Source organism: Prionailurus viverrinus, chromosome B2, assembly GCF_022837055.1.
Source record: "Prionailurus viverrinus isolate Anna chromosome B2, UM_Priviv_1.0, whole genome shotgun sequence".
NCBI lineage: Eukaryota > Metazoa > Chordata > Mammalia > Carnivora > Felidae > Prionailurus > Prionailurus viverrinus.
The window spans coordinates 1,722,416-1,748,263 of NC_062565.1; the positions used below are offsets into that span (position 1 = coordinate 1,722,416).

General features: G+C 52.4%; 2 protein-coding genes across 8 annotated transcripts in view; one reads left to right on the forward strand and one right to left on the reverse strand.

Annotated features, from left to right (window-relative positions):
* The window catches only part of ZSCAN31 (zinc finger and SCAN domain containing 31), a 33,905-nt gene extending 9,318 nt beyond the window's left edge, over window positions 1-24,587 (forward strand). The window contains exons 1-5 of one of the 4 annotated variants that reach the window (XM_047858530.1): window positions 15,502-15,736; window positions 21,292-21,404; window positions 21,528-21,990; window positions 22,886-23,036; window positions 23,511-24,587. In XM_047858530.1, the coding sequence (XP_047714486.1) occupies window positions 21,610-21,990; window positions 22,886-23,036; window positions 23,511-24,286 (1,308 nt within the window). In that variant the 5' untranslated portion in view covers window positions 15,502-15,736; window positions 21,292-21,404; window positions 21,528-21,609 and the 3' untranslated portion in view covers window positions 24,287-24,587. Of the gene's footprint in view, window positions 1-15,501; window positions 15,737-18,971; window positions 21,405-21,527; window positions 21,991-22,885; window positions 23,037-23,510 lie in introns of those variants that run through there. The other 3 variants (XM_047858528.1, XM_047858527.1, XM_047858531.1) reach the window with 3 other exon arrangements.
* Window positions 1,561-15,259, reverse strand: LOC125165497 (zinc finger protein with KRAB and SCAN domains 4-like). Of its 4 annotated transcripts, none has more exons than XM_047858518.1 (7): window positions 14,562-15,259; window positions 14,038-14,093; window positions 8,019-8,474; window positions 6,368-6,515; window positions 5,226-5,308; window positions 4,103-4,226; window positions 1,561-3,208 (listed from the first exon to the last, which is right to left on the reverse strand). In XM_047858518.1, the coding sequence occupies exons 3-7, from the start codon at window positions 8,427-8,429 to the stop codon at window positions 2,346-2,348; spliced, it is 1,629 nt and encodes a 542-aa protein (XP_047714474.1). In that variant the 5' UTR covers window positions 8,430-8,474; window positions 14,038-14,093; window positions 14,562-15,259; the 3' UTR covers window positions 1,561-2,345. The 4 variants fall into 4 exon arrangements, with proteins under 4 accessions (XP_047714474.1, XP_047714472.1, XP_047714473.1 ...); XM_047858516.1 differs by having other exon boundaries at window positions 14,038-14,139; window positions 14,456-15,259; XM_047858517.1 differs by lacking the exon at window positions 14,038-14,093 and having other exon boundaries at window positions 14,456-15,259.
* Window positions 24,588-25,848: the final 1,261 nt, after the last annotated feature.

Here is a 25,848-nt window from a genome sequence, read left to right on the forward strand (position 1 = left end):
AAAATTTAAAAGTGTTGTTCTGTGACTCTTTGCACCGTCTTGGAGCCTGTGGGTTCAGGACTCCTGGAACGACAAATATGTCTGGAAGACTGTGGTCCAAAGCCATTTTTGCTGGCTATAAGTGGGGTCTCCGGAACCAGAGGGAGCACACAGCTCTTCTTAAAATTGAAGGTGTTTATGCTTCAGTACTGAATTCTGTCTAGGCACGAGATGTGCTTATGTGTACAAAGCGAAGAACACCACAGTGACTCCTGGTGGCAAACAGAATAAAACCAGGGTAATCTGGGTAAAAGTAACTTGTGCTTACAGAAACAGTGGCGTGGGTTGTGACAAATTCCAAAGCAGCCTTCCTCCTAATGCCACGGGCCACAAAACCTGTGTGATGCTGTACCTCTCATGGATTTAAAGTAACTGAAAAGTAAGAGCACCTGGGTGGCTCAGTCGGCTGGGCATCCAACTGTGGCTTAGGTCATGATCTCACAGTTTGTGAGTTCGAGCTCCTTGTTGGGCTCTGTGCTGACAGCTCAGAGCCTGGAGCTTGCTTCAGATTCTGTGTCTCCTTCTCTTTCTGCCCCTCCCCTGCTCAAACTCTCTCTCTCTTTCTCTCTCTCTCTCAAAAATAAATAAATAAAAATACTACAGTTGACTCTTGAACAATGTGAGGCTTGGGAAAGCAACCCCTGTCCAGTTGAAAATCTGCACATAACTTTTGACTCCCCCAAAACTTAATTACTAATAGCTTGTTGCCCAGAAGACAAAAATAAAGTCAATTAACATGTATTTTTTTTGCTATATATAATTATATACTATTTTCTTACATTAAAGTAAATAAAGAAAATGTTACTAATAGTAAGGAAAAGAAAATATACTGACAGTACTGTATTTATCGAAAAAAATCTGCAAATAAGTGGACCTGTACAGTTCAAACCACTGTTGTTCAAGGGTCACTGTTCTTCTGTAATGCTGACTTGCAAAAATTTTTCTCACAAAATTTGACTATCATGAGGGGGAAAAAAGGACAGTCTACAAAGTGTGCTTCAGAAAAGTGATAGGGGTGCCTGGGTGGCTTAGTTGAGTGTCTGACTCTTGATTTTGGCTCAGGTCATGATCCCAGGGTTGTGGGATCAAGCCCCGTGTTGGACTACGTGCTGAGCATGGTGCCTGCTATGTCCCTCTCCCCTGCTCACACTCTCTCTTTCTAAAATTAAAAAAAATTTTTTCAATATTAAGGAAAGTAGATAGCCTCATGAATTAACTTCATGGCTAAAATTCTCATCGTGAATAATTAAGGAAATGGTACCACATTGATGACATGGAAATTAATATTTAAGACCAAGACGGTCCCACATTAATAATGGAATTTTGAAGCCTAACTAATACTTGCTTTAAATATTTGGTATGAATCTACCGACCTAAAGGAAGTTTGAACTTAGGAGGCGTAGGTCGTGACTCGGTCTACTATCCTTTTCGGTGGAGTGGGCTATGGGCAGGATAGTGTCTGTAGCTTTAGAGAGCACTGGGCCCAAGAGAATGAAAAGGTGAGAATCAAGATGCTGAGCATTAGAGAATTTATCATTTTATTTTGATTTGATTAATTTTCATACAGTCTGCATAGGACTATTTTCTCTGCAAAGACTAGTGATATTAAAGAATGGAATCCCAAGAGTGGCACACATTCACAGTGATTTAATGATGAAGAGCCTGTTTGAGGTATTCACATGAAAATTCCTAGTCTGGTCAAGAAATTGGATTCCTTCTATCACAGTAACCCCACACGCACCCCACTGCCAATCCTCTGATTGGCAAAAACGGCACTAGATTAACTCAGAGTCTAGAGCCTCCGAATTAGACACAAGCTCCACCAGGTTTCATGAGAAGCTCCTCACAAATCTAGTTGGTATTGTGATGCAGATCTACAAAGGTCATTTCAGTGTTAAATTTAATGTTTATTAGCACCTGTGTTTAAGGCACACTGGGAGGCATAAGATGTCACAAATCTGACTGTGGAGGACCCATTATATGGAAAATGAACAGTCACAGCAGCAGCCCCCACATCAGAGCCATCTCGCCAGGAGACGTCATCGAGTGCTGGCTGGAGGTGGTCAGCCAGTCTGGAGGCCCATTTCAGTCCAGTAGGTGAGAACAATCATTTCATGTCCTACCTCTGCCAGACAATTCTCCCAGAGCCTCCTATCAAACAAGCTGTTTCCCAGCCACCTTCTAGAATGTAGAAGACAATGCATCCCTCCAGACTCGGCCTTCTAACACAGGATGGCATGTAGCGGTCAGTAAAGCCTCAGCCCAGTTCTGTGAGGAATGAACAACTCTGGCACGTACGACGTGGCTCACTGTGATAGAACTTTCTTTCCAACATGGCTCCTCCGGTGTTGAACAAGGTATGAAGTTCGGGTGAAGCCTTTCCCACATGTGTCACACTGATAGGGTTTCTCACCAGTGTGGATTTTCTGATGTTCGATAAGGCTTCTACTCCGAGTGAAACTCCTGTCACACTCGTTACATGTGTAAGACGCGGGAGCCTCAACGTTTTCCCACCGGCTTTCCACCCTCCCCTGACTCTCCCAGGTCTCTGCACATTCACGATCCTGCACGTTTTTATCGCCGTGGATCCTCTGGTGTCTGAGGAGATGTGAATTCCGCCTAAAAGCTTTGCCACACATGTTGCACTGATACGGCTTCTCCCCCGTGTGGATTTTGTGATGTTCAAGGAGGCTGCAACTCTGGCTGAAGGTTTTCCCACACTCCTCACACTCGTAGGGCTTCTCCCCAGTATGGGTTCTCTGGTGTTTGATGAGGTTTGAGCTGTGACTGAACACCTTGCCACATTCCTCACACTCATAGGGTTTCTCCCCAGTGTGGACTCTCTGATGGATGACGAGGGCAGAGCTCCCGATGAAGGTCTTGCCACAGTCTTCACATTCATAGGGTTTCTCCCCGGTGTGGATTCTCCTGTGTTTAGTCAGGCCTGAACTCTGAGCAAAACTCTTTCCACATTCATGACAGTAGTGCCTCCTAATTCCTGTGGCAGTTTTCTGCTTTCTCGGGAACCTGCCCTCCTGTTCGCCAGCTTCAGTGCCTTCAGGAATCTGGGCAGTGTCTTCACGCAGGGGGCGTGGTATTCCCCCAGCCTCTTGTACTGGCCGGACCTCGTCCACAGGCAGGGCCCGGATCTCGGCCTCTGTTTCACCACCTGAAATAACAAGTGGCCACACGTGGTCAGTGATGCCCTGCCACGCAGGAAGGCTGTGACTACAGTTGCACATACGCGGGGATGAGGGTTTCCGTACAAGAACGAGGATGGGGACGAAGGGGAGAACGGGTGCTGGGGAGGAAGGAGACTGAGAACGGGCCTGGGGTCATTGGAAGCAGGGTGATGGGGGGTGGAGGAGGGTGGGAAGGACCGTGCTGGGGACACTCGCAGAGGCTCTAAGTCCTGAGGACGAAGGCAGGGCCCTGCACTGGGGCTGGACTCGAGGAGGGCTGGGCAGACGGCAGCGGTGAGCAGGCACGCGTGAGGACTTGGAAGTGTTCCGTGCGACACAAGGGGAGCAGGCACGTAGAAAGCGATCATCAGTCAGGGACGGTCCTCGTGGCTCTTATCCCAGACGAAGACAGGGGCCCCGACACGACGGGCTTCGGTGCTGACAGATCTGAGCCAGAGCTCCCGCTGCACCATGGTCGAGCTGCACGACTCAGACGGGTCAGGCTGTCCCGTGTGTCCTGCACCCCGATCTCTAGCTCGCTTCTCGCTCTCGCCCTACAGTCCCACGGCCCATTTCCTGAGGACACCCCAGCTCTCGTCCTGTGTCGGAACTAGCAACAGGGAGGGGACCAACGGTGACAGCCCTACTATGAGCCAGGCCTGTGCTCGGGGCTCTACCTGCCGTGTCCCACTTAACCCGGCCAGGAAGGGAGCCGGGCCGGGAGGGTTAAAGATCGGGTCACGCACGTGGTTAGTAGCTGGGTTCAGAAACGGTGGCTCTGAACGCAGACAGAATTCAGACGGCGTCTTATAGCCCAGTAGGTTCTAACCGACAAAGGAAGCCACGAAGGCCTACGACCAACCAGGCCCCGTCAGTCTTACCCGGGGAGGTCAGGCCGCTGGGGTTCTCCCGCCCTTCATCTCCGTGGAAGCTCCCCCGAGAGGAATCCAGCTGCGCCCAGCCAGAGGAGAAAGCCAGGGCCACGTCTTCCGTTTTCAGCAAGCCCTGAAACGGCACACGGGCCTCCTAGTTCCTCTTACCCAGAGTCCCTCCCGGAGCCGGGGGCTGCGCAGAGGGGCTCAGGCGGTGAGGGGACAGTCCCCGAAGGCTCCGCAGACCAAGCCAGCGCGGCACCTAACGCTACTTCTCCCGGTCTTAAGTGACGGCTTCATCAACAAAACCACTGCGGAAGTAGAGTGACAGCACGTGAGGACAGGTGTCTCCACACAAGTGCTCCAGACACCGCTGTCTTCACACAAATACGCCAGTCGCCCGTGTCTCCACACAAATACTCCGGACGCCCGCGTCTCCACACAGGTAAGCCGGACACCCTGGTCGCCACGCAAATAAGCCGGACACCAGGGTAGAAGGTAAAGAGACTTGGAAAACGAAGGCCACGCCACTGCAAGGACCGGAACTGACCCCCGCTAGTGATGGTGGCTCATTTGTATTAACAGTTACTCAGATACAGGGAAACGTGGGTCTGAAGTGAGGAAAGTCAGGGAAGCCAGTGGACACCACAGAGCCTCCAGGGCGTGAAGGACCGGGTAAGAAGTTCAATCCAGTTGAAGTACAGACTGTTGCGGTCGTGTGACTAGTTGAGACACGTGGGCATGCCGTATCCGTCCCGGCAAGCTTAGGGACCACGTGCTTACCCCCCGGTAACAGGGCAGGAAAGCAAAAGAAAACCTTCGGAACAAAAGCACCGTCGCAACAAAAGCTTCAGTTTGCTTTTGCAGAATCACCCTTACTGATGAAGAAGACCCCACTGAAGAAGGGGCTGGCCAAGGACACGGAGTAGGGGTCTGGGAAACGGCACCCAAGCTAGTCATGAAATAGGACGAGGCTCCCAACTAGGCACCAGGAAGTCAGACAGCGGGACACTAGCATACACGAGAAAGTTGACATCCCATCTGGCGTTTGGCTGGAGGATGTAGACGGGGAGGGGGCGACCCTCCCAGGATGCACCCCGGTAGCGAAGGGCAGGGAGGGGCTCCGGCTCACCTGGGGCTCTGGGGGCAGCCTGGCCGCCACCACTGCGTCTCCTCTGCAGCGCCCTCCCGGGGCAAGCCCAGGACCCTGGAGAACTAGGAAGGAAAGAAGCTCTGGATGAGACGTCCCCGGCACTCAGCCTCCCTGGCCTGCGGAATCCAAGCTCAAACACTGGGCCTGGAACTTCGTACAGCGTGTGTCTCCCCAAAGGCCCGATCCCCACCCGCTCCAGTCCCGGGGCCTAGAGACCTGTGCTGTGCTCTGCCGACACACAAAATCTATGCAACAACGGCGGGATCCTTGGAAGGGATGGTGAGTTTAAACCACATAAAACAAGCTTTTCCTCTGAAGATACTCTGGGTTTTGCTTGCGAAGGGGAGAAAAGTAAGATTTCGGTTAAAATGCCTTTAGTGGTCAGTAAGGGCTTTCTGCTTTGGTTTGGAAGAACTAGAGTCAAAATAAAGCTGGAACCAGAAGGCAGAAATGGGCATCTGCTTGTACAGAACTTGCTCAGCGTCCAGAAGAACCCGAGGTCTCCCTGGAGGAGGCAAACTTTACATGGAGCACAAAACAGCTGGTTTAGCTAGAGCCCGTGTTGGAAGTCAGGACTGCGTGTTGGCCGGCGTCTCAGTGCTGTGTGTCTTGGGACACGTTCAGGGCACGTGAGGAGACACCGCAGGACATACAGCCAGTCCTGTGGAGTAAATCCCGCTATTTTCATAAGAGACCCAGGGTTGAGACATTTATACTCTAATCCGCGGTAGTGCTGTAGTCTGTGGGATATTCCGACGGGCTCTACAGAGTCTGTTCGTTTTCTTCTTGGCACTTACCACTACTGGAAGCTGTACTGTTGTGTGTATGTGCTGTCTTCCCCACTCGAATGTAAACCCCAGTGCCACCAGGAAGGACTCTGTCTCACCAGCGGCCGGTCCTCAGCACCAACCACACTGGCTACCACGTAGGAGGCATAATTACGTGTTAAATGAATGGGGAACGGATTCTTTCCAAACCACCGTTTCAAATTTCCCTTTCAGTCTCAAAGTAGAGTCCGTCAGTGATGGCCAAATAACGTCTCGGTCAGCGCCCCTATCAGATGATCATCAGTGAAGCTGGATGAAGTCTGCAGGTTCACGCGCCCAGAAGAGAACACTCACCTGTGCCTGGTAAGGCCCGTGACCCCAGAGATTCATGCTTGAGCAGAGCCCTCACCGGCTGGAACTGGGCACTCCGTGATCCGCGGGAAGGTGTCAGTGCTGCCATCTCGCAACAGACAAGCTCTTGGCCCTGGTCACCACCTGGGACCTAGAGGTTATTCATTCCTTTTCATTATTTGTCAGACATTTCTGGAGCACTTCCCATGTGCCTCACAGTTTCCAGGGGCACGAAAAATATTAACTCAGGTAACACAGACAGCAACCTTGAGGTGGGTACCGTTACCGTGATCGTTTCAGCGATGAGGAAGCGAAGGCACACAGAGTGTAAGTTTTCCCAAGGTCACCCAGCTAATAAGTGGCGGTGCTAGGACGGGCGCTCAGGCAGAGGGACCCCAGAGCCCGTGCTCTTTGCCGTTACCAGGTGCTCCCGCGTTGTATACGTTGTGCTTTTACAAAGACTTTTGGGAACCGGTGCTGGCTCTCAAAATACTCCTATCTTATCTGACAGGTGAGGGTAATAATTTCTCGTTTACAGGGTTATTGGTTTTGAGAACCAAGAAAGATCACAGAATGTGAAATCACCTAACGCAGGACACACGGTCTATCCCCACTAAAAGGTGGCTTCCATGCATTTATGGGCAAATTGCACTTGTCAAGTTACTTTCTCACGTGCAGCTCAGAACTCCCCACATCTTCTGTAATGACTGAGGAGACTGAAGCTAAGAGACTGGAAACGCCTTCACTGTGAAGGGCTCGCGGGCAGTGGGCCCCAGTGCAGACCCGGATCTCCTGGTCAGTGGTTAGGAGGCTCTGGCTGCAGTCCCCTGAAGGGACATTAACTGGTGCACAGAGGACACCACCTTAGAACAGACTGGCAAAGCAAGAAGAGGTGGGGAGATCAACCTGTTTTCCACCAGGGTGTCCTCTAGCCTGGGGTCCTTGGACTCCTCCCATGTGGTCCATGAACTTGGAATAGGAAAGGAGTAGTTTTATTGTTACCAGCCTCTAAGGGAACGTGGCCTTTCCTTCTATTAGAAATTGAAGCAGCGATCACGTGGCATAAGCCGCGGCACTTCACCACCAATAGAAATTGCAGATGTTTTGGGGCGCCTGGGTGGCTCAGTTCGAGCCCCGCATCGGGCTCTGTTCTGACACCTTAGAGCCTGGATGGAGGCTGCCTTGGATTCTGTGTCTCCCTCTGTCTCTCTGCCCCTTCCCCGCTCATGCTCTGTCTCTCTCAAAAATAAACACTTAAAATTTTTTAAAAAGAAAAATTGCAGATGTTTTCACACCATATTACGGCACAACGAACAGTGTCAAAGTCACTCATGCTTCTAACGACTTTGAAACTGCACTGGGGCTATTGGGCCTGTGCCCAGGTCTTACCGATTAGTGCAACATTTAAAAAAAACGCACACATAACGTTGTCACTAATTTGTTTAATGCTTTGCTGGCTGTATTTCAACATAATCGAGTTCTTCTGTGATCCTTCATGTATCTAAAACTTCTGTTACGAGGAGGGGCCCAGGGACTCCACCCGAGTGGCAGAGAGAGAGAGAGAGAGAGAGAGAGAGAGAGAAGTTCGGATGTTGACGGCACGCCCCGCCCTCGGCCCGAGACTTGGGTTAGAAACCGGGCTCGGGACCTCTACCTGCGGTGTCGGCGCCTCCAGCTGTCTCTGCAGGTGCTCCAGGAGCACCACCACCTCGTCCCCGCTCTCCGGGTGCTGTCCCCGCACCCAGGCCTGGAGCTCGGCGGGCAGGATGGTCAGGAACTGCTCCAGCACCAGCAGCTCCAGGATCTGCTCCTTGGTGTGTATATCCGGGCTCAGCCACTGGCGGCACAGCTCGCGGAGCCGGCGCAGCGCCTCGCGGGGCCCCTCGGCCTCAGGGTAGCGAAAGCCCCGGAAGCGCGGGCGCGAGTCTTCAGGACCCCGATGGGGGCTGGCGTCCCGCACGGGGGCAGAGGCCTCTCCGGCTTCCGTCTTCACCACCAGAGGCCCCATGTGGTTCTCTGTGGGCTGGGCGTCCCAGGCTGTGCTCTCCGCCGATTCTCCAGCCATCCTGGATCTGGCTCTAGTGGGCCGCCGTGCTCCTGCAGGAGGATCCTGCCGGTGGAAAATCACTATTAACCAGCGACAGTGCTGGCAGCCCCCTCGCTCAGGCCCTGGGGCCCAGACATTGCCAGGGGGCAGCTGCGGTTTCTTCTAGCTCCATCCTCTGCAGCACCTGGAACCATAATCCCACAACAGGCTCCTAGGGATCCTAGGGGGTGGGCCTGAAACCCCCCACCCCCCATCTCAACACTAGTCAGGAAAGAAACAGTGACTGCTCAGATCATCCCATTTGCAGCCTGCTCTGTGGGTGGCCTAGTTCTGAGACCCCAAGGAGTCCTGCCCAGGTCCCAGGATTTGAATATGATGATGTAGCTCGTAGCTCTCATGCCTGGACTGAGCACAAGGAACTGAATTCCACCAACTTCCACGAGCTTGTAAGCAGATCCCACCCCAGAAACGCCCTGCCAGCACCCTGAATTGGCCTTGGAAGACTGTAAGATGAGGAGTCTGCTGAGCCTGCCTGGCTTCTGACCTACGGGATGGGGAATATCTGGTCGTTTTAAGCAGGTAGATTGTGTAGATTGTCAGGCAGCAGCGGAAAGTGAATACCAGCTCCTTTTCTGCTATTAAGGCCGCACATTTGGGGGAAGAGATTAGGAAAAGGCAGGCCCTGAATCAAAAGCAACAGGACTGGATTTAAGCCCTGGACACCTGCCAGTGGGGCTCCCAGTTCTCTCTGATGTTAGTCTTGCCCAAACAACAGGCATAAAACTGACCCAAATTCAGCTGAAAGTAGGGCTTCCCTCGGCCCCTCCCAGCTTTGGGCTGGAGATCTTTAGTGTCTGTGAGAAACATCAAAGCAGTGGAAACCACCACCGTGTGCTGCAGAGTGGCTGCACCTCGACCTCAGCAATCCTCACCCTGCCATTCTTCCTCCCCTTCAAGCTGAACTTCTTGAAAGGAAACATCCAGACTCCGACTGCAGTACCGGCCTCCCGCTGGCCTTCGGCACACTGTCAGCAGCAAGCCACCAGCGGTGACCACTGAGAGCTCCTGCGCCAGAGGTGCGCTCCCAGCTGGCCTTTTCCATGGCTGCTTCTCAAGAAGCTGATGCTGCTGTCCACTTCCGGAAACAGTCTCGTCCCTGATCCCGGGCCCCACTCCTGCTTTTCTCCTTCCCATTTCTTTCCAGTCCCCATTTACAGCCTGGTCAGGTGAACTCTCCCGCCAGACAGCCAGGCTCATGATCTTGGCTCCACTGCTTCCTTACTGAGTGGCCGTGGCAAATTAGTCCACATCTCTGCCTCACCTCCCCCACCGTACCAGGGATATTGTGAGCATTAAGTATGTGCATACAGTTCTTATGACACTGCCTGGCTGGTGGTAAATAGCACGTAAATGTCAGCTAATAGCATATAGTTCACTGGCCTTTCTCCATTCTGTTCTTCACCCTTTCCTTTCTCCACATTCTTCCCCAGGACTGTCTTTAACCACCTGCAAGATTTTAACTCTCACTTCTAGGCTAAAGACTCCTAATCCCTATTCTGAACTTCCTCCCAGGCAGTTCTGGCTGGAAATCCTACAAATAAACCCAATTCAGACCATGCTGGTTTTCTTCCCCCTTCTCTGCTCCTTCCCCAGTCTGGCATTCTCTAGAAACAGCAGCACCACCTGCCAGGTTTTCCCTCATCTATTCTACCTTTGGGATGTCTCCAGAGCTGTCCCTTCTTGTCTGCTCTTGCCCTTGTCCTGGCCCAGGCCCTCAGCACTGTCTCTAGCCTTTTCTGCTTTCAATGCCTCTCTTCCTCCCCACCTTCCCCCCCAAGGGACCTCTTCTAAAATACATACTTAATCAAGTCCCTCCTCTGCCATTCCTTTTTTTTTTTTTTATGTTTGTTTATTCTTGAGAGAGAGGGAGAGAGAGAAACCCAAGCAGGCTCCAGGCTCTGAGCTGTCAGCATAGAGCCTGATATGGGGCTCAAACTCATGAACAGTGAGATCATGACCTAAGCCAAAGTCAGACACTTAACCGACTGAGCCACCCAGGTGCCCCTTTCTGCTACCATTCTTACCCAAGTAAAGCACTTGTTTCTTCTCACACCCACTACTCATCCTCTGTGCCCATGAATTGGTAAATAAACTCTGGTCCTGCAGGCTGAGAACTGCTAAATGCACCCAGCCAAGGAGCCAGTGGGGCTCAGGTAGGGCTCACCATCCAAGGCCCTCAGATGGTGTCCAGTCAACGGAGGTATTGGCTTTTCAGCGGGCACAAAGTTTGCCCAAATCTGTAGGAGGCCAGCTGCTGACCTGACAGCTTAATGTAGTATTTGTTTCCAGGATGTCACATCTCTGCAGGCCAGCCACGCCAGCTCTGAAGCTGGAATGCCCCCTGCCTAGCACCTTTTCCACCCTCTTAGGAAGAATGAGGTCTCCTCCCCTGACACTTCCTACCTTCCTCAGGAAAACCAAACAAGAGAGCTTATGGAAAGCACATCGGAGTACTCAAATTCGTATGAAAAACAACAGTCCTTGTGCATCTTTGTTCTCTATTTAAAATTCTGCCAAACCTGATGGACTGTGAGCCTCCTGCCAACAGCTCTGTCTTTAGCTTACCCATGTTTGTGTTCCTAGGTCCTGACACGTAGTAAGTGAACCGATGAATGAATGCAAAAGCATTAGAGACAAAGGGTGCCTGCTTGGCTCAGTCAGTACACCATTTGACTTTTGACCCTGGGGTTGTGAGTTCAAACCCCCCCCAAGTTGGGTGAGGAGCCTACTTTTTTAAAAAAAGCACTAGGTAATTAGTTATTTCTGTAAACCATGGATTCTCCACTTGGACACCACTGACATTTTGGTGGGATTAACTGTGTGTCTGGGAGGCTGGGGGTGCTTCCCAGTAGAGTAGGATGTTCAGCAACACCCCCCCCCCCCCACCCACTAAATGCCAGTAGCTCCATCCACCCCCAGTTATGACAATTGAAAAAATGTCTCCAGACATTGCTGAATTTTACCTTGGGAGCTAAAGGGCCATAGTTTGGAAACCCTGCATTCACAGAATGTGCTTAGTCTCAGTTGGGAGTAACTTGGGACCAGAGGAGGACTCCCCTGGCAGGTGAGTCAGGGCAAAGCTGCCCCCAGGGAACAGAGGCAAGCACTGTAGGGACCCAGGTGTCCCCTGGTTGGACACCGGCAGCCAACAGGCTGGGGGTCTGTGTCCCCTGCAGACAATCCCAAGGAGGAGCCAAGGGAAGGGTGACCACTGCTCTGACACTGGGGAGTGTCAGATGTCAGGAGGGTCACAGGAGAGCCACCTCACAGGACAGCAGGCATTAACCGTAACTAGTGCCAGCACCAGGCTGCGTAAACTACCACTCCTCGTGGTTAGAACACGGGCATGAGGGTCACATCCCACCTCTGCCACTTGTTTGCTGAGTGACGCTGGACATGTTGCCTATTAACTTCTCGGTCCCTCGGTCTCCCTGTCTCTAAAAGGGAGATAACAAAAGGGTCTACTTCGTGCAGTTACACATGTGATCTCTGTAAAGCACTTAAGAACGCTGTCTGATACACAGAAGCATTTATTGGAATATATGGAAGAGGATGGGATTATAGATCCGTCCCCTCCAATTTTAGCACAGACAGGTAAGAAAACTCTTCCCCCACCTTTCCTGCCACTCCCCCCACCCCATGAGTCCACTGATCCAGGAAAGGGAGAAGAGTGGAAGGGAGAGCCCTATCAGGCTCTGCACTGACAGTGCGGGGCCTTCTTGGAATTCTCTCTCTTCTCTCTGCCCCTCCCCTGCTCGCTCTCTTAAAACAAATAAACATCAAAAAAAAAAAAAAAAAAAAAAAAAAAAGAGAGAGAGAGAGGAGGAGGGAAAGAAAAATGTCATAGATTAAAAAGGACTGAATAGACAAATCAGCCAAATGCAAACGGTAAATTGTATTTGGACCCTATAGGGGAAAAAAATAAAACCAGCTGTAAAAAGGTCGTTTCAGGAGTGCCTGGCTGGCTCAGTCAGTAGAGCATGCAACTCTTGACCCTGGGGTTGTGAGTTTGAGCCCCACGTTAGGTGTAGAGATTACTTAAAAATAAAATCTTAGGGACGCCTGGGTGGCTCAGTCGGTTGAGCATCCAACTTCGGCTCAGGTCATGATCTCATAGTTCATGAGTTCCAGCCCTGAGTTGGGCTCTGTGCTGACAGCTCAGAGCCTGGAGCCTGCTTCAGATTCTGTGCCTCCCTCTCTCTTCCCCTCCCCTGCTCATGCTCTGTCTCTCAAAAATAAACAATAAAAAAATAAAAATAAGAAAAAATCTTAAAAGACATATTTCAAACAATGAGCAAAATTTGAATACAATATTAAGGAATTACCGGCAATTTTGTTGAGTGTGATAATGCTATGATTACATTAAAAATCCTATTTGTTAGAAATTAACATTGAAGTACTGTAGTTGTATTTATGGGTGAACAGAGATGATCGCTGGAATTTTCCTTAAAGTACTGAAAGAAAGAGGGAAACAAGGGAAGGAAGGATGGGGGGGGGGCAAGGGAAAGAAAGAGAGAGGAAGGAGGGGATAGAGGTATGAAAGAAAATGGCCAAAACAGGGGCTCCTGGGTGGTTCAGTTGGTTAAGCTTTCGACTCTTGTTCTTGGCTCACGTCAAGATCTCACGGTTTGTTTAAGTTTGAGCTCCCTGTCGGGCTGTGCACTGATGGTGCAGAGCCTGGTTGGGATTCTCTCTCTCCCTTTCTGCCCCTCCCCTGCTCACACTCTGTCAAAATAAACTTAAAAAAGAAAATGGACATAGAGAGTAGTTGTTAAAGCTCAGTGATGGGCATACTGGGGTTCATGGTAGTGTTCTCTCTACATTGATCTAGGTTAGACATTCCCCCACCCCCCATTTAAAAATTAACATCCTACCTTCCTTTTTCCCTTCCTGAGCAATACAGTCTAGAAGCATTTAGGTGGGGTCACACGAGGTGAGAGGGCCTCGGCCAGCCACCTGGGAGCCCAAGTGGTGTGAGGAGGGCGTCCCCAGAGCTAGGGGGAGGCACGTGTGGCAGGAAGATTAGCACTGATTCATCACTACCATCAATCTCACATTCCCCATCCAGGTTTCACCACCGGTGGTATTTGGGGTCTAAGCCCAAATGAACAGAGTGAGAAGGCACTGGATTGGGGGACCGGCTATAAACAGGAAGTGTGACCACATAAGTAAATATCTTGAAGATAAGGAGAGCAGAATTTCTCATTATCATAGAAGAGAGTTACAAATATGGAAAAAAATCTAGTGTAAGTCCTGTTATTAGGACTGGAGTTACAGGTGTTGGTATGAACTCAGTTTCCCAAACTAATAGTAACAAGGAAACCTACAAGTAGAAACACTAAGTTACAGACAAATACATCAGGCTAGCACGTAGGGCTCTCCTGGAGGCTTGCAAACTGGAAGCTCTGCAGCTCGGGGACAGGACCCGTGACCTCTAACACTGGGGTCCGAAACCTTCACTGTTAAACCATTCCTGCTCCTAGTGAATCCAGGCGCCCCGAGGAAGGGGCACTCCCAAATTTTAAAGCCTTGGGGGAGTCTCAGCATCACAACACACAACACATACCAGCTTGGGTCTTTGCTTAGGGACAGGCTCTTCTTGAGAGTATTTTATTTTCCTTTCTAAAATAGAGAAATCGTTCATCACGAAGAAAACTGACAGATGGCCCTAAAAAAACGTAAGAAAAGCCAAGATCACTCATGAAAGAGAACAGGCCGTCATAATGAGAAGTAACAATAGCAATGATAACAGCAAATCTTTGAATCGTTCTTACTCTGTGCCTGGTGCGTGTTACGCATCTTAACTCGCTGAAGCCTCACAACAACCCCACGACTTAGGTGATATCATTTTCCCCGGTTTACAAAGCAGCCAGGTGAGGCACAGAGAGGTCAAGGGACCGGCCAAAAGCCACAAAGCCAATACGTGGGGGATGAATCGAACCAGGCGGCCCGACCGCACAGAGACTTAGGACCCGGGCACTGACCTTGTCTTCGAACGGTGCGCGATCTGGCCCCCATCGTCGCGGCGGGTGTGTGTGTGTGTGTGACCCGGAGTCCCGATTGCACACACTGCGAGGCTGCGGCACCTACCCGGAGGCCGGCGCTGCCTCCCCGGGGTCCCCTCGCGGGAGGAGGCGGCTCCTCGGCAACCCCAACCGGACCAGGGGAGCCAGCTCGCCGCACCCCAACAGTTCCGAAAGTAGCGCCCCCGGGGCGGGGCGGGGCTGCGGTTGCGGCTGCGCGAAGGACTTTTGGGCCTCTCTAGCCGCCGCCGGCCGCCACTCGGTGGTCCCAGCCACCAGAGCTCCCCGCGCCTGCCGTCCGCGTGCGCTGCGTGGTCCCCGCCACCTGCGAGCCTGGCGCGTGGCTGTCAGCGTGCACTCGGTGGTCCTGGCCGCCTGTGCTCCTGGAAGTAGTCTCCTCACTGGTCCCCCTTCGTCTCAGATGCTTCCCATCCTGCGACCACAGCCACAGTAACATGTGCTCCCATCACCTAACTTCTGCTGAGGGACCAGTACAAGTCCCATCCTGCGCCATCCAGCAGTGGTCACACACAGTCCTGTCGTGCTTCTCCTCCTGCTTCTCCCCATGCTCCTCCCCTGGTCCTCGTCCGATGCTCCCCGCGCTCCTCCGTGATCCTCCGATGCTCTCCGCGCTCCTCTCTGATCCTCCTCTGATGCTCCTCCCCGGATCCTCCTCCGATGCTCTCCACGCTCCTCCCTGATTCTCCCCGGATGCTCCCCGCGCTACGCCAGCTCTCCTATTCCTTCTGGGCCGCCTACTCGGCTTAGTACGGATGTGTGTGTTCTAAGTACAGAGCGGTCACTACAGCTTGGTCGATTTACAAACATTTATTTCATTTCGGCTACACATCAGCTTTATGTAGTCACTTGTTCACGTGTCCGCGTCTCCTCCTCGACTCCGAGAATCCAGACGACGGTCAAGAGTAAATCAATCACCCCCACAACCACCATCTCCTGTGGCGCGGCCAACACCGAGAGAGCCACGGGTGGCGAGCGCTGGAACTGACGGAACTGCTGCGTACCCGAGGCCGCCCAAGCGGGAGGGCTGGCGGGGCTCGCGGGAGCCGGAGCTGGGCGGCGGGGAGGCCACCGAGACGCAGCGACCTGGGGGTCCTAGAGAGGCCAGGAAAGCTCCTGGAAGACAGCGGGGCTCAGGCGGCTGACGAACTTCCGGCCTTCACGGCCCCTTGGTTGCCAGGGCGCCGCTACCCGCCGCGGCCCTGGAGCTTCCCTGGACCCGAGGTGAGTTTCGGATCCCTCGCCCCACGCCCCTCGCCCCGGGCTCCCGGAAGACGGTCCCGCCCCGTCGGGCGGTGGGAGAGACCCCCGCAGGGGGCGGGGAAGAGGCGCTCGGCGGCGGGTCCTGCTCCCCGGGGAAGGCCGGACTCCCCGGTACCCGCCCCCTGTGCGTCGCCAGTGTTAGCATTATTGCATCTGTTTTTTCTCTGAATAGTTCGAAAGACCTCACAAGCGTCATGACTTGTCATTCCTAGTTTAAAAATTGAGGTTTTATGGAAGCAAATCACTAACGCACCTGACTAGATGTAGGAGCATTCCCTAAGATCACCTAACACCTAGTCCCCAGTCGTCCTACGGCTGTCTTTTCCAACCGATGTGCACCAACTAGGATCCAGCTAAAGACTATTCATTGCAAGCAGTTGTCTTTTAACATTTAAAAACGAGTCCTGCCTTTCCCCTCGCTTCTCCCCGTCCGTTGAAGGGAGGAGTTGACAGACCTCCAGGAGGAGAGCACCGTCGTTTCTGGATTTACCTGCGGTTCCTCTACTCGTCGTTGCAGTTGGTCTGCTTCGGGTTGTATTTTACAACACAAGTGGTTTACGATTTTTGTGATCTCTCTGTTGCTAACGCGCTGAAGCTAATAAGAAAAATGCTCTTTTATGCTTTTTCCTCCCGTGTTTTTAGTTCAGCTAAGGAACAGGAGGACGCATGTGTTTGCTGCCTGGCACCTCATTGACAGTATCTGTGAGTTCTTTAGTGGGTTATAGGTAATTCTAGGAGCTGACTATTAGGGGTGGCTGAGTAGGTTGAGCGTCCGACTCTTGATTGCCGCTCAGGTCATGATCTCATGGTTTGTGGAATCGAGCCCCAAGTCGGGCTCTGTGCTGACAGTGTGGAGCCTGCTTGGGATTCTACCCCACTCACTCTCTGTCTCTCTCTGTCTCTCTTTCTTTCTCTCTCTCTCTCTCTCTCTCTCTCTCTCTCTCTCTCAAAATAAGTAAATAAACTTAAAAAAAGAAAGAAAGAAACTGAATATTTGATTTAGGATGAGCTCACTTACTTCCTCCAGGAGTCTGCCTGAACACACCTCCAAAATCATGCCTTGTATTTCACCAAATTGTAATTCTCTCCCCTTGAGCTATAAACTCTGTAAACCCAGCTCTTAGCACAGCTCCATAAACATCTGTCCAAAGACAAGCATTTTTGTACAGTAAAAATTAAGCTGTTTTGCCTTTCAGTTGTATTTTTCAGAGTTAAACAAACTTGAAGAATACATTACTCAGGCGGAAGTCTTTCTGGATCCCCTGCGACGGCCTCCCTCCCCACTCTTCTTTCCCCTCTGGGCTTTTCGGCTTGCACTTTGGCTCCACCGTCATTCCTTAAGCTCATTCGCCATCCAGTAGCACAGCTTCTTAAAACATGAATCCAGTCTCTTCACTTCCCTTCGTAAAAGCCTACTGTGACTTTTGCGCTTCAGATGAGACCCATGCTCCTGGCCCTGCACGATCCGGCTTGTCTTGCCGGCCTAATTCTTTGCCACTCTTCACTCTTCTGTCTGTGTCCGCTCCAGCCTTTCATGCGTGTGACCACATGGGCCTTGAACGGTGTCACGTGCTCTTCCTGTCCCCCATCTCTGCTTTTTGCGTGGCTCACCTCCTTTTTGCTGTTAAGGGCTCAGCTTACACGTTTACCTCCCACCCGCCTGTCTTAACAGGTCCTCCATTTATTTGGTAACTCAGTGGTTGGTTTTCCTCACAGTACTTCCCACAACTGTCACTGTATCATTTGCCTCCTCGCTTTTACCATTGTCGCTCTTACTTTTGTTTTGTCTTTCATAAGCCCCAGCAAAACAGGGGCGGGCTCTGTCTTCTCGACGATTGTATCTCTGGTGCCTCGCTGAGTGGCCTGATGCATTGTAGGTGCTCAGGGAACGTTTACAGAGTAAGATGAGTGAGGAAATGGCAACATCGATCTAGCACACAGGAATCGACATCAGAAGAAATCAAATAGGAAAACTTTGAAACTTTGAGTGTGTAACAAAAACGGCACCAAATCTGTCCGCTATATTTTAGAAATGCAAGTTGTCAAAACTCAATTTCTTGCAGTTGTAGGACAGAAGTTCCTGGTAAAACTGAGGTCCCCCTTTCCTTGCTGGCTGCCAGCAGGACACTGGTCTCAGCTTCCTTTACACGTGGCCCCTTCCTCCAGCAACCAGCCAGCAAATGTGCATCAAATCCTCCTCATGCTTCAAATCTCTGACTTCCTCATCTGCTACCAGCCAGAGAATAGTCTACATTTAAAGAGATCATGTAAGGGAGCACCAGGGCGGCCCAGAGGGTTGAGTGTCTAACTCTTGATTTCAGCTCAGGTCATGATCCCCACCCCACCCTCCGTTGGGCTACACATGGAGCCTGCTTGAGATTCTCTCTGCCTGTGTCCCCTCCCCTACTCATGCTCTCTCTCTCTCTCTCTCTCTCTCTCTCTCTCTCTCTCTTTCTGTCTCTAAAATAAAATTTAAAAATTTTTAAAAAGTCATAGAAGTAGTGTAGCCCCACCCAGAGATCTATCTTCCTCTCATAAGGTCCACTAATTAGTAACCTTAATTATGTTGCTGCGTGAACTGGAGAGACTCCCTGGCCCTGAGGCTTTCACCTAGTAATCCCAAGGATGTCACCAAAGGGTCTTGGTCACATAAAGAATTCAATGACGGGGGCACCTGGGTGGCTCAGTTAAGCATCCGACTTCAGCTAATGTCATGATCTTGTGGTTTGTGGGTTAAGCCCCACGTTGAGCTCTGTGCTGACAGCTCAGAGCCTGGAGACTGCTTCAGATACTGTGTCTCCCTCTCTCTCTGCCCTCCCCCACTTGTGCTCTGTCTCTCTCTCTCTGTCTCTGTCTCTCTCTCTCAAAAATAAGTAAACATTAAAAAAAATTTTTTTAACTCATTACATTTGGTTCATCAGATGTGTATCAGCTACCTGCTTCCTCCTAGGAAATCAGATGACACCAAATTGTACTTAATTGAATCAGGGCACTTAATTGAATAAATCAGGTAAGTAAAACATTGAAGAAAGTTCCATCCATAATTTTATGGCAAATGTAGACTTGTACGTCTTCTAGGCATTTTGTCATAAGAGGTGTTTGAGATCTGTAGCAAGTTGGGATGTGATCGGGAGTGGAGAGAGACCTGGGAGCACCAGATAATGCTGACAGATCCCTGGGGGGGGGGGGGGTGGAGGGGGGAGCTTGGGGAGAAGGGAAAGAGGGTGTTTCCCGTCCTTCTTCCCTTCCTGTTCCTTGCCACGTCTTGATGAAATGAAAAGGGAAAATTCATTTCTTGGTCCACAAACCTCCATGAGTAAAGACGGGTTCAGGGCGGCATAAGAGCAGGAGGTAAGATCTCACCCGGCAGCTGTGGGGAGAACAGACAGAGGCTGCCCGCCTGTGGCTTTGGGTGTGTGGAGGATTTGCCTGCGCTGCTCCGGGGTTCTTGGCAGCATTAAGCATAATCACAGAACAGTTGTTGCCTGTAAATGTAACCCCGTGGTAATCCACACTTTTAACAATCATGAAGTTAAATGCAAATCCATAGTTAGGACTTCTCAGACTTACAGTCTTCTTGGACCGAAGACTCAAAAAACCTTTACTGCAGTAAAGAGTAAAAACAATGCAGTTGGCCGTGGACATTGGCAAAGCATAAGCTCCAGTCTCTGTGACTCTCCCGTTTTCTCAACACCATGACGTTGTTCATGTAGATATCACACGAGCGTCTGTCTCCCCCACCGTAAGCGCACACGAGCGTCTGTCTCCCCCACCATAAGCACCATAAAGGCAAGGACCAAGTCTGTTTCCTCTCACCGCTCTGACCTGAGCACTATGCCAGGCATCTGGTCAGCACATGTATTTGGATGAATGGGATAAATGCATTTTCCCGCAATAAAGTACAACTGGAAAACTTGTAAATTCTCTCAGACATTGATAATTCTATTTTTTAATGTTTATTTTTGAGAGAGAGAGAGGCAGCAAGTAGGGGATGGGCAAAGAGAGAGGGAGACACAGAATCCGAAGCAGGCTCCAGGCTGTGAGCTGTCAGCACAGAGCCCGACACGGGGCTCGAACTCACAAACTGCAGGATCATGACCTGAGCCAAAGTCGGACGTTTAACTGAGCCCCCCAGGCACCCCAGTAATTCTGTTAACACTGGGCTGAGGCCATGTATAAAACTCAAATGCTACCATTAAAGTAAACTGTCAGTGTAACCACCATTCGGCCTCCCAGCTTACAGTCCACAACCCTGCAACATATTCTCACGATTTCCTTCCTGAATCTTCCTCAGTATTTCTAAACACAGATCTAATGCTGTGACAGTGACACGAAAGCCTCACTGCCCCTCAGTTTTCCATAGGATAGAGTCTAAACATCTCAGCCTGGAGTTCAAGGCTGTTTTCTGTTCCCACCTTACCTCTTCCCACACGTTTTCTGCCCACACCCTGTAATCTGTAGTCCAGCCACCAGCACCCACACCGGTCCCTACATCTTCTGTGCCCTGTAACCTTAGAGAGCTTTGGTCCTGTTGGGTCTCCTCCCGTCGCCCTCTCTTTGCCTGACAAATTCCTGTTTGTTATTTTAGGCCTAATTCAAATGCATTTGCCCCTAAGCCACATGTTTTCACTGCTCCGTACCCAGTCAGAATGATCTTTTCCTACTCTTTGCTTTCTGGATTATTTGGTTAAATCCTCTGTTATAGCACTCATCACTTGATTTTTTTTTCACATTTATTTATTTTTGAGAGACAGAGACAGAGCGAGAGCAGGGGAGGGGCAGAGAGGGAGGGAATCACAGAATCAGAAGCAGGTTCCAGGCTCTGAGCTGTCAGCACAGAGCCTGATGCGGGGCTCGAACCCACGAGTCGTGAGATTGTGACCTGAGCCGAAGTTGGACGCTCACCCGACTGAGCCACCCCGGCGCCCCCATCATTTGATTTTACAGCTAGTCTTGTGTGTCCTGTTCTTTACCTGAGGCTACTGTGTATTGACTGTCTAGCAGGTTTTTAAATCACTATTTATTTTTGTTTGTTTTCTCGCAATAAGAATTTCAAGTGATACAAAAATCAGGAAAAGTAGAGAGTATTCTGTGTAAAGTAGATTTCCCTTGTTCTTGTTCTGCACCTGCCTGGTTCCCTCCCCAGTGGCCAAGGCCGTGTCTCAGTTTTTCGTGGCCATAATAACATGGTGTAACAACCGTAAAACTTGGCGGCCTGCAGCGATACACATTTATTTAGCACAAGAATCTGTGGGGTGCAGCTGATTGGGCAGGGCTTACCCGCGTATCTGCAGCGAGCTGGGGGGCCGCCGAGCGGCTCGGCAGACGCGTCCAGGCTCACACGTCTCGGGGCCAGCTGCCTGGCAGCTGAGCCGGGAGTGTCCGTGTGCCTCTGTCATGGGGGGGGGGGGGGGCAGTGGGTCCTCCTCCTCACGGTCGTGGAGAGCAAGCCCGGGGGCTGTGTCACACAAGTTCTTCCCAAACCTTTGTTTGTGTCACATTTGCTGATGGCACAGTGGCCAGGTCCGGTCACGTGGTTGAGCACAGACTCCCAGTGGGAAGGCGCTGGAAAGAGTGAGGAGGCCGGGCGGTTATGTGCCACATGCTTTTCTCCAGATTCTGGACAAAGGTAAGTAAAAGCCTAGATGTACATTCGTGAACATAACGGTAGCACGATGTTCGTTGTTGCCGTGCTTTACTTTTTCTCCCGGCACTTTTTCACTTCCATGAATACATAATGTTTTATCGTCAGGTGTGTGCTCTTCAAGAAGAGCAGGCCAGGGAGCCTTGAATCCGCTTCCCTTGCCCGGGCTGCGGCGAGCCTTCTGAGCGGGATGGCTTCGGCGGAGGAGCAGCCCGGACTTAGAGCCGTGAAGGTGGAGGAGGACCGTGTCTGGGACCAGGAGACCTTCCTTCGAGAGAGCGGCATTTCTACTCAGGAGGCCTCCCGCCAACTTTTCAGGCACTTTTGTTACCAAGAGTCCCCCGGGCCCCGCGAGGCGCTGCGCCGGCTCCGCGAGCTGTGCCGCCAGTGGCTGCGGCCCGAGACGCACAGCAAGGAGCAGATCCTGGAGCTGCTGGTGCTGGAGCAGTTCCTGACCGTCCTGCCCGCCGAGCTCCAGGCTCGGGTGCGGGAGCACCATCCGGAGAGCGGGGACGAGGTGGTGACGGCGCTGGAGGGTCTGGAGAGGGAGTTCAGTGAGCCTGAAAACCAGGTGAGAGTAGGAAGATGGGCTCCCAGACGCCGCGCACCGAGTGACCCGGGCCAGCTGGCTGCAGCCAGTTCTCAGTTGCTGTGTAACAAACTACCCCCAAGCGTGATGGCTTAAACAACCCCAGCACTACCTCACGGACCCTGTGCGTCAGGACCTAGGGAGCTGCTTAGGAGGGTCTCTCGCGGGGTTGCAGTGAAGATTTGTTTTCTTAACTTGGATTGTCTTTTTACCAGTCCTCTGAGGCTGGGGTGATCTAACCCACTCTCCTGAGGTGGAGAGGGAAACTGAGGCATAGAGCAACAGGGCCTTACAGTGAGTCAGGGCCACAGGCCCCCCGTTAATCCCGCCACCCAGAACCCAGACACGGTGAGGCGAGGTGTAGCGCCGGGGTCGCTGGAGTGGGTGGCCGTAGGGCTGGGGCCTGTTCCAGCCCCGTGCACAGGGGAGCCCCCTTCCGGCTTGCCTGGGGCTGGTGGATCCACTTCTGAGACTGCTCCCCCCGTGGGTGCTGGTGGGCGCCCCAGTTCCTCACTGGTGTTGGCCGGAGGGCTTAGTTCTTTGCCGCGTGGGTTTCTGCCTCGGCTGAGTGTCCTCACCCATCAGCTGTCTTCCCTGAGAGAGACAGACAGACAGACAGACAGAAAAGGAGCATGAGGATAGAGCCGCAGTGCTTTGTATGACTCAGTCTCAGCAGAAGTTGTAGACCATTGCTTCTGAGTCTCTAAGTACAGCTCACACTCAAGAGGAGGGAATCGGGCAGGAGTAGGGATTGAACTCTGGGCCTGTCCCCATGCCGTCCCTCTACACAACGTTTCAGACGGTTCCTTCCATAGTATATTAGCCTGGGCTCCCGTGTCCCTCTCTTATGAACCCAAATATACCTACCTGCCTCCAGGCTCCAGACGATGCCCCTGGCCATTCAGAAGTGCTGTCAGAGGATGGGGTGCATGTGAAGGCCAAGCAGGAATCAAGAACCATCCAGCTTCAGGCCACGGTGACACAGCTCCAATGTGAATCTCTTGGTCCCCACAAATTTGGGGAACAAGGTAAGGACTTTGATGGGCCCACCTGGGATCTCTGGTGGCCCTGTGTAGGGTAGCAGTTAAGACCGTGGACTCTGGGGTCAGAGTGCCTGTGTTGTAACTTAAGCACGGCCACTTAGCAGCTCTGTGACATTGGGCAGGCCAGGTGGCCATCCGGCACCTTTGGTTGACGCATCCATGGGATGGAAATAAATCATCACAGTCCCAGAGTCGTTTGGGGATTTGCTGAGTTAATGTGTGTGAAAGAGGTGGAACCGCGCCTGCTCACACACCTCCTTTCGGGAGCCTCGCCCTCTCCGGGGCCCCTGCAGCCATCGCAGCAGCGCTCCTGACCCCGCTCTGGTCTCAGGCTCCTCCGGAGCCCTTGTCTTCCTCAGAACGCGTGTGCTTGGACAGGATCTTCCGATGCCCCGTCCCGTGGCTGTGCTGCCCCTAAAGGACAAAGACGTGACGTTGTCCGTGCACTTACCGTTCCAGGTGCCGACGCTGTACCAGAAAGCCAGGAGTCGGCCGTGCGGCAAGAAGTTTTGAAGGAAATGGAGCGTTTTGGAAATAGCCGACTCCAAAGAGACGCTCCCCTGGACTCCCAGTGCCGGGAAGCTTGGAAGCGGGAGAGCAGGGCGGGAAAGCCGAGGGGACGCGCCGCCGGAGAGCGACCGCACAGGTGCAGCGAGTGCGGGAAAGGCTTCGCTCAGAGCTCGGTCCTCACTCAGCACCAGAGAACCCACACCGGGGAGAAACCCTACGAGTGCGAGGAGTGCGGGAGAGCCTTCAGCCAGCGCTCCGGCCTGGTCGAGCACCAGCGGAGCCACACCGGGGAGAGGCCCTACGAGTGCGAGGAGTGCGGGAGAGCCTTCAGTGCCAGCAACGGCCTCATCAGACACAGGAGGATCCACACGGGGGAGAAGCCCTACGGCTGTGAGGAGTGCGGGAGAGCCTTCCGCCTGAGCTCGTACCTCGTTCAGCACCAGAGGATCCACACGGGGGAGAAGCGCTACCGCTGTGGCGAGTGCGGGAAGGCCTTCAGCCAGAACGCGGGGCTCTTCCAGCACCTCCGCGTCCACACGGGGGAGAAGCCCTTCCAGTGCGGCCAGTGCGGCAAGCGCTTTAGCCGGCGGACCCTGCTCGGCAAGCACCAGAGGAGCCACACCGGGGAGAGACCGTACACGTGTGGCGAGTGCGGGAAGGCCTTCGGCCACCACTGCAACCTCATCAGGCATTTTAGAATCCATACCATTGCCAAACCGGACTAATTCCCCGGGCCCCCAGACTCCTAGATGGGGCCGTCTCGGAGAGTCGGCTTTTCACGTGGCTCTTTTGGTTTTGGCCAAATTTACGGTGCTCCGGAACGAGTAGCTCGTCTGCAGACTCGGTGCCGGGGTCTCCTGGTGAACGGCCGTGGTTGTGGGCGGTTCCGGGCACCCCCCTTCTTCCCGATCCTTCGGTTCCTTTCTAATGATTTCCCTCAAAAGAGACCGAAATCACCTGGAGATAAATTGCTGCGGAGGGGCTGTTCTTGGGTGATACTGAATACTGAACAACTCTGAAAAACTGGTTTCCGTGTATGTGTATACGTTTTAAAGATTGGGTAAATCCAGGAGCGCCGGGGGCCTCAGTGTACTCTTTAAAGATGAGGTAAATCCAGGGGTGCCTGGGTGGCTCCGTCGCTTAAGCATCTGACTTCGGCTCAGGTCATGATCTCACGGTTGGTGGGTTCGAGCCCCATGTCGGGCTCTGTGCTGTCAGTTCAGAGCCTGGAGCCTGCTTCGGATCCTGTGTCTCCCTCTCTCTCGGTTCCTCCCCCACTCATGTTCTGTCTCTCTCTGTCTCTCAAAAAATGAATAAACATTAAAAAAAATTTAAAGATTGGGTAAATTCAGAGAATATTAAGACGAGGTGCTTCCCACCCCCCCCCACCCCCCCGTAAAAGTTACATTTTATACACACCTAAAGGTTGGGAAAGAGAATCAGTGCCGTGGTCTCCCCGAGGAATGTGGTGGACGACCATCAGAGGGGGTGGTGTACTCTCTAAGCAGCGTTGTCCGTGGCGTGAAACGTGTGGTCCTGACAGCCTAGAGCGCTGTGTGCCGGGAGATATCTAAGTGCAGGTCGTTACCATATTTCAGGTTTCCAGTTTTGTCGTAAATAATGAGGGGACACTCGAACGCTTGCTCGGTGCACTCTTTCACTTGCCACCTCTCCGTCAGCATTCTTCCCCCGCCTCTGCCTTTTGGAGGTCGGTCGGCGACGTTGAGTGCCCTTGCAAGAATCATGGAGGGGGCTCTGTGGAGGAGGGGGGCCGCTGACCTGGGGCGGCCGCTGACCTGGGGCGGCCTGCTGCTTAACTGGAGAGACCAGCACGCACAGACCGTCTGCTGTCAGAGTTCAGCACGGGCTCTGGCACCAGACAGCGTGGGTTCCAGTCCTGCCCTCTGTTTGTGAGCCGTGCGACCTTGGGTAACTCACTCTAGGCCCTGCGCTACAGTCTCCCCACCTATAACGGGGTGCTAATGGCGCCCTTCGCACGGGGCACATGAGACTAAGTTAACACAGGGGCGCCTGAGTGGCTCTGTCGGTTAAGCGTCCGACTTCGGCTCAGGTCATGATCTCACGGTTCGTGAGTTCAAGCCCCGCGTCGGGCTCTGGGCTGACAGCTCAGGGCCTGGAGCCCGCTTCAGATTCCGTGTCTCCCTCTGTCTGCCCCTCTGCTGCTTGCACTCTGTCTCTCGCATTGTCTCAAAAGTAAATAAACATTAAAAAAAAAAAAAGACTAAGTTAACACAAACTTTGAAACACTGAAGCCAGCTCTCGAAAA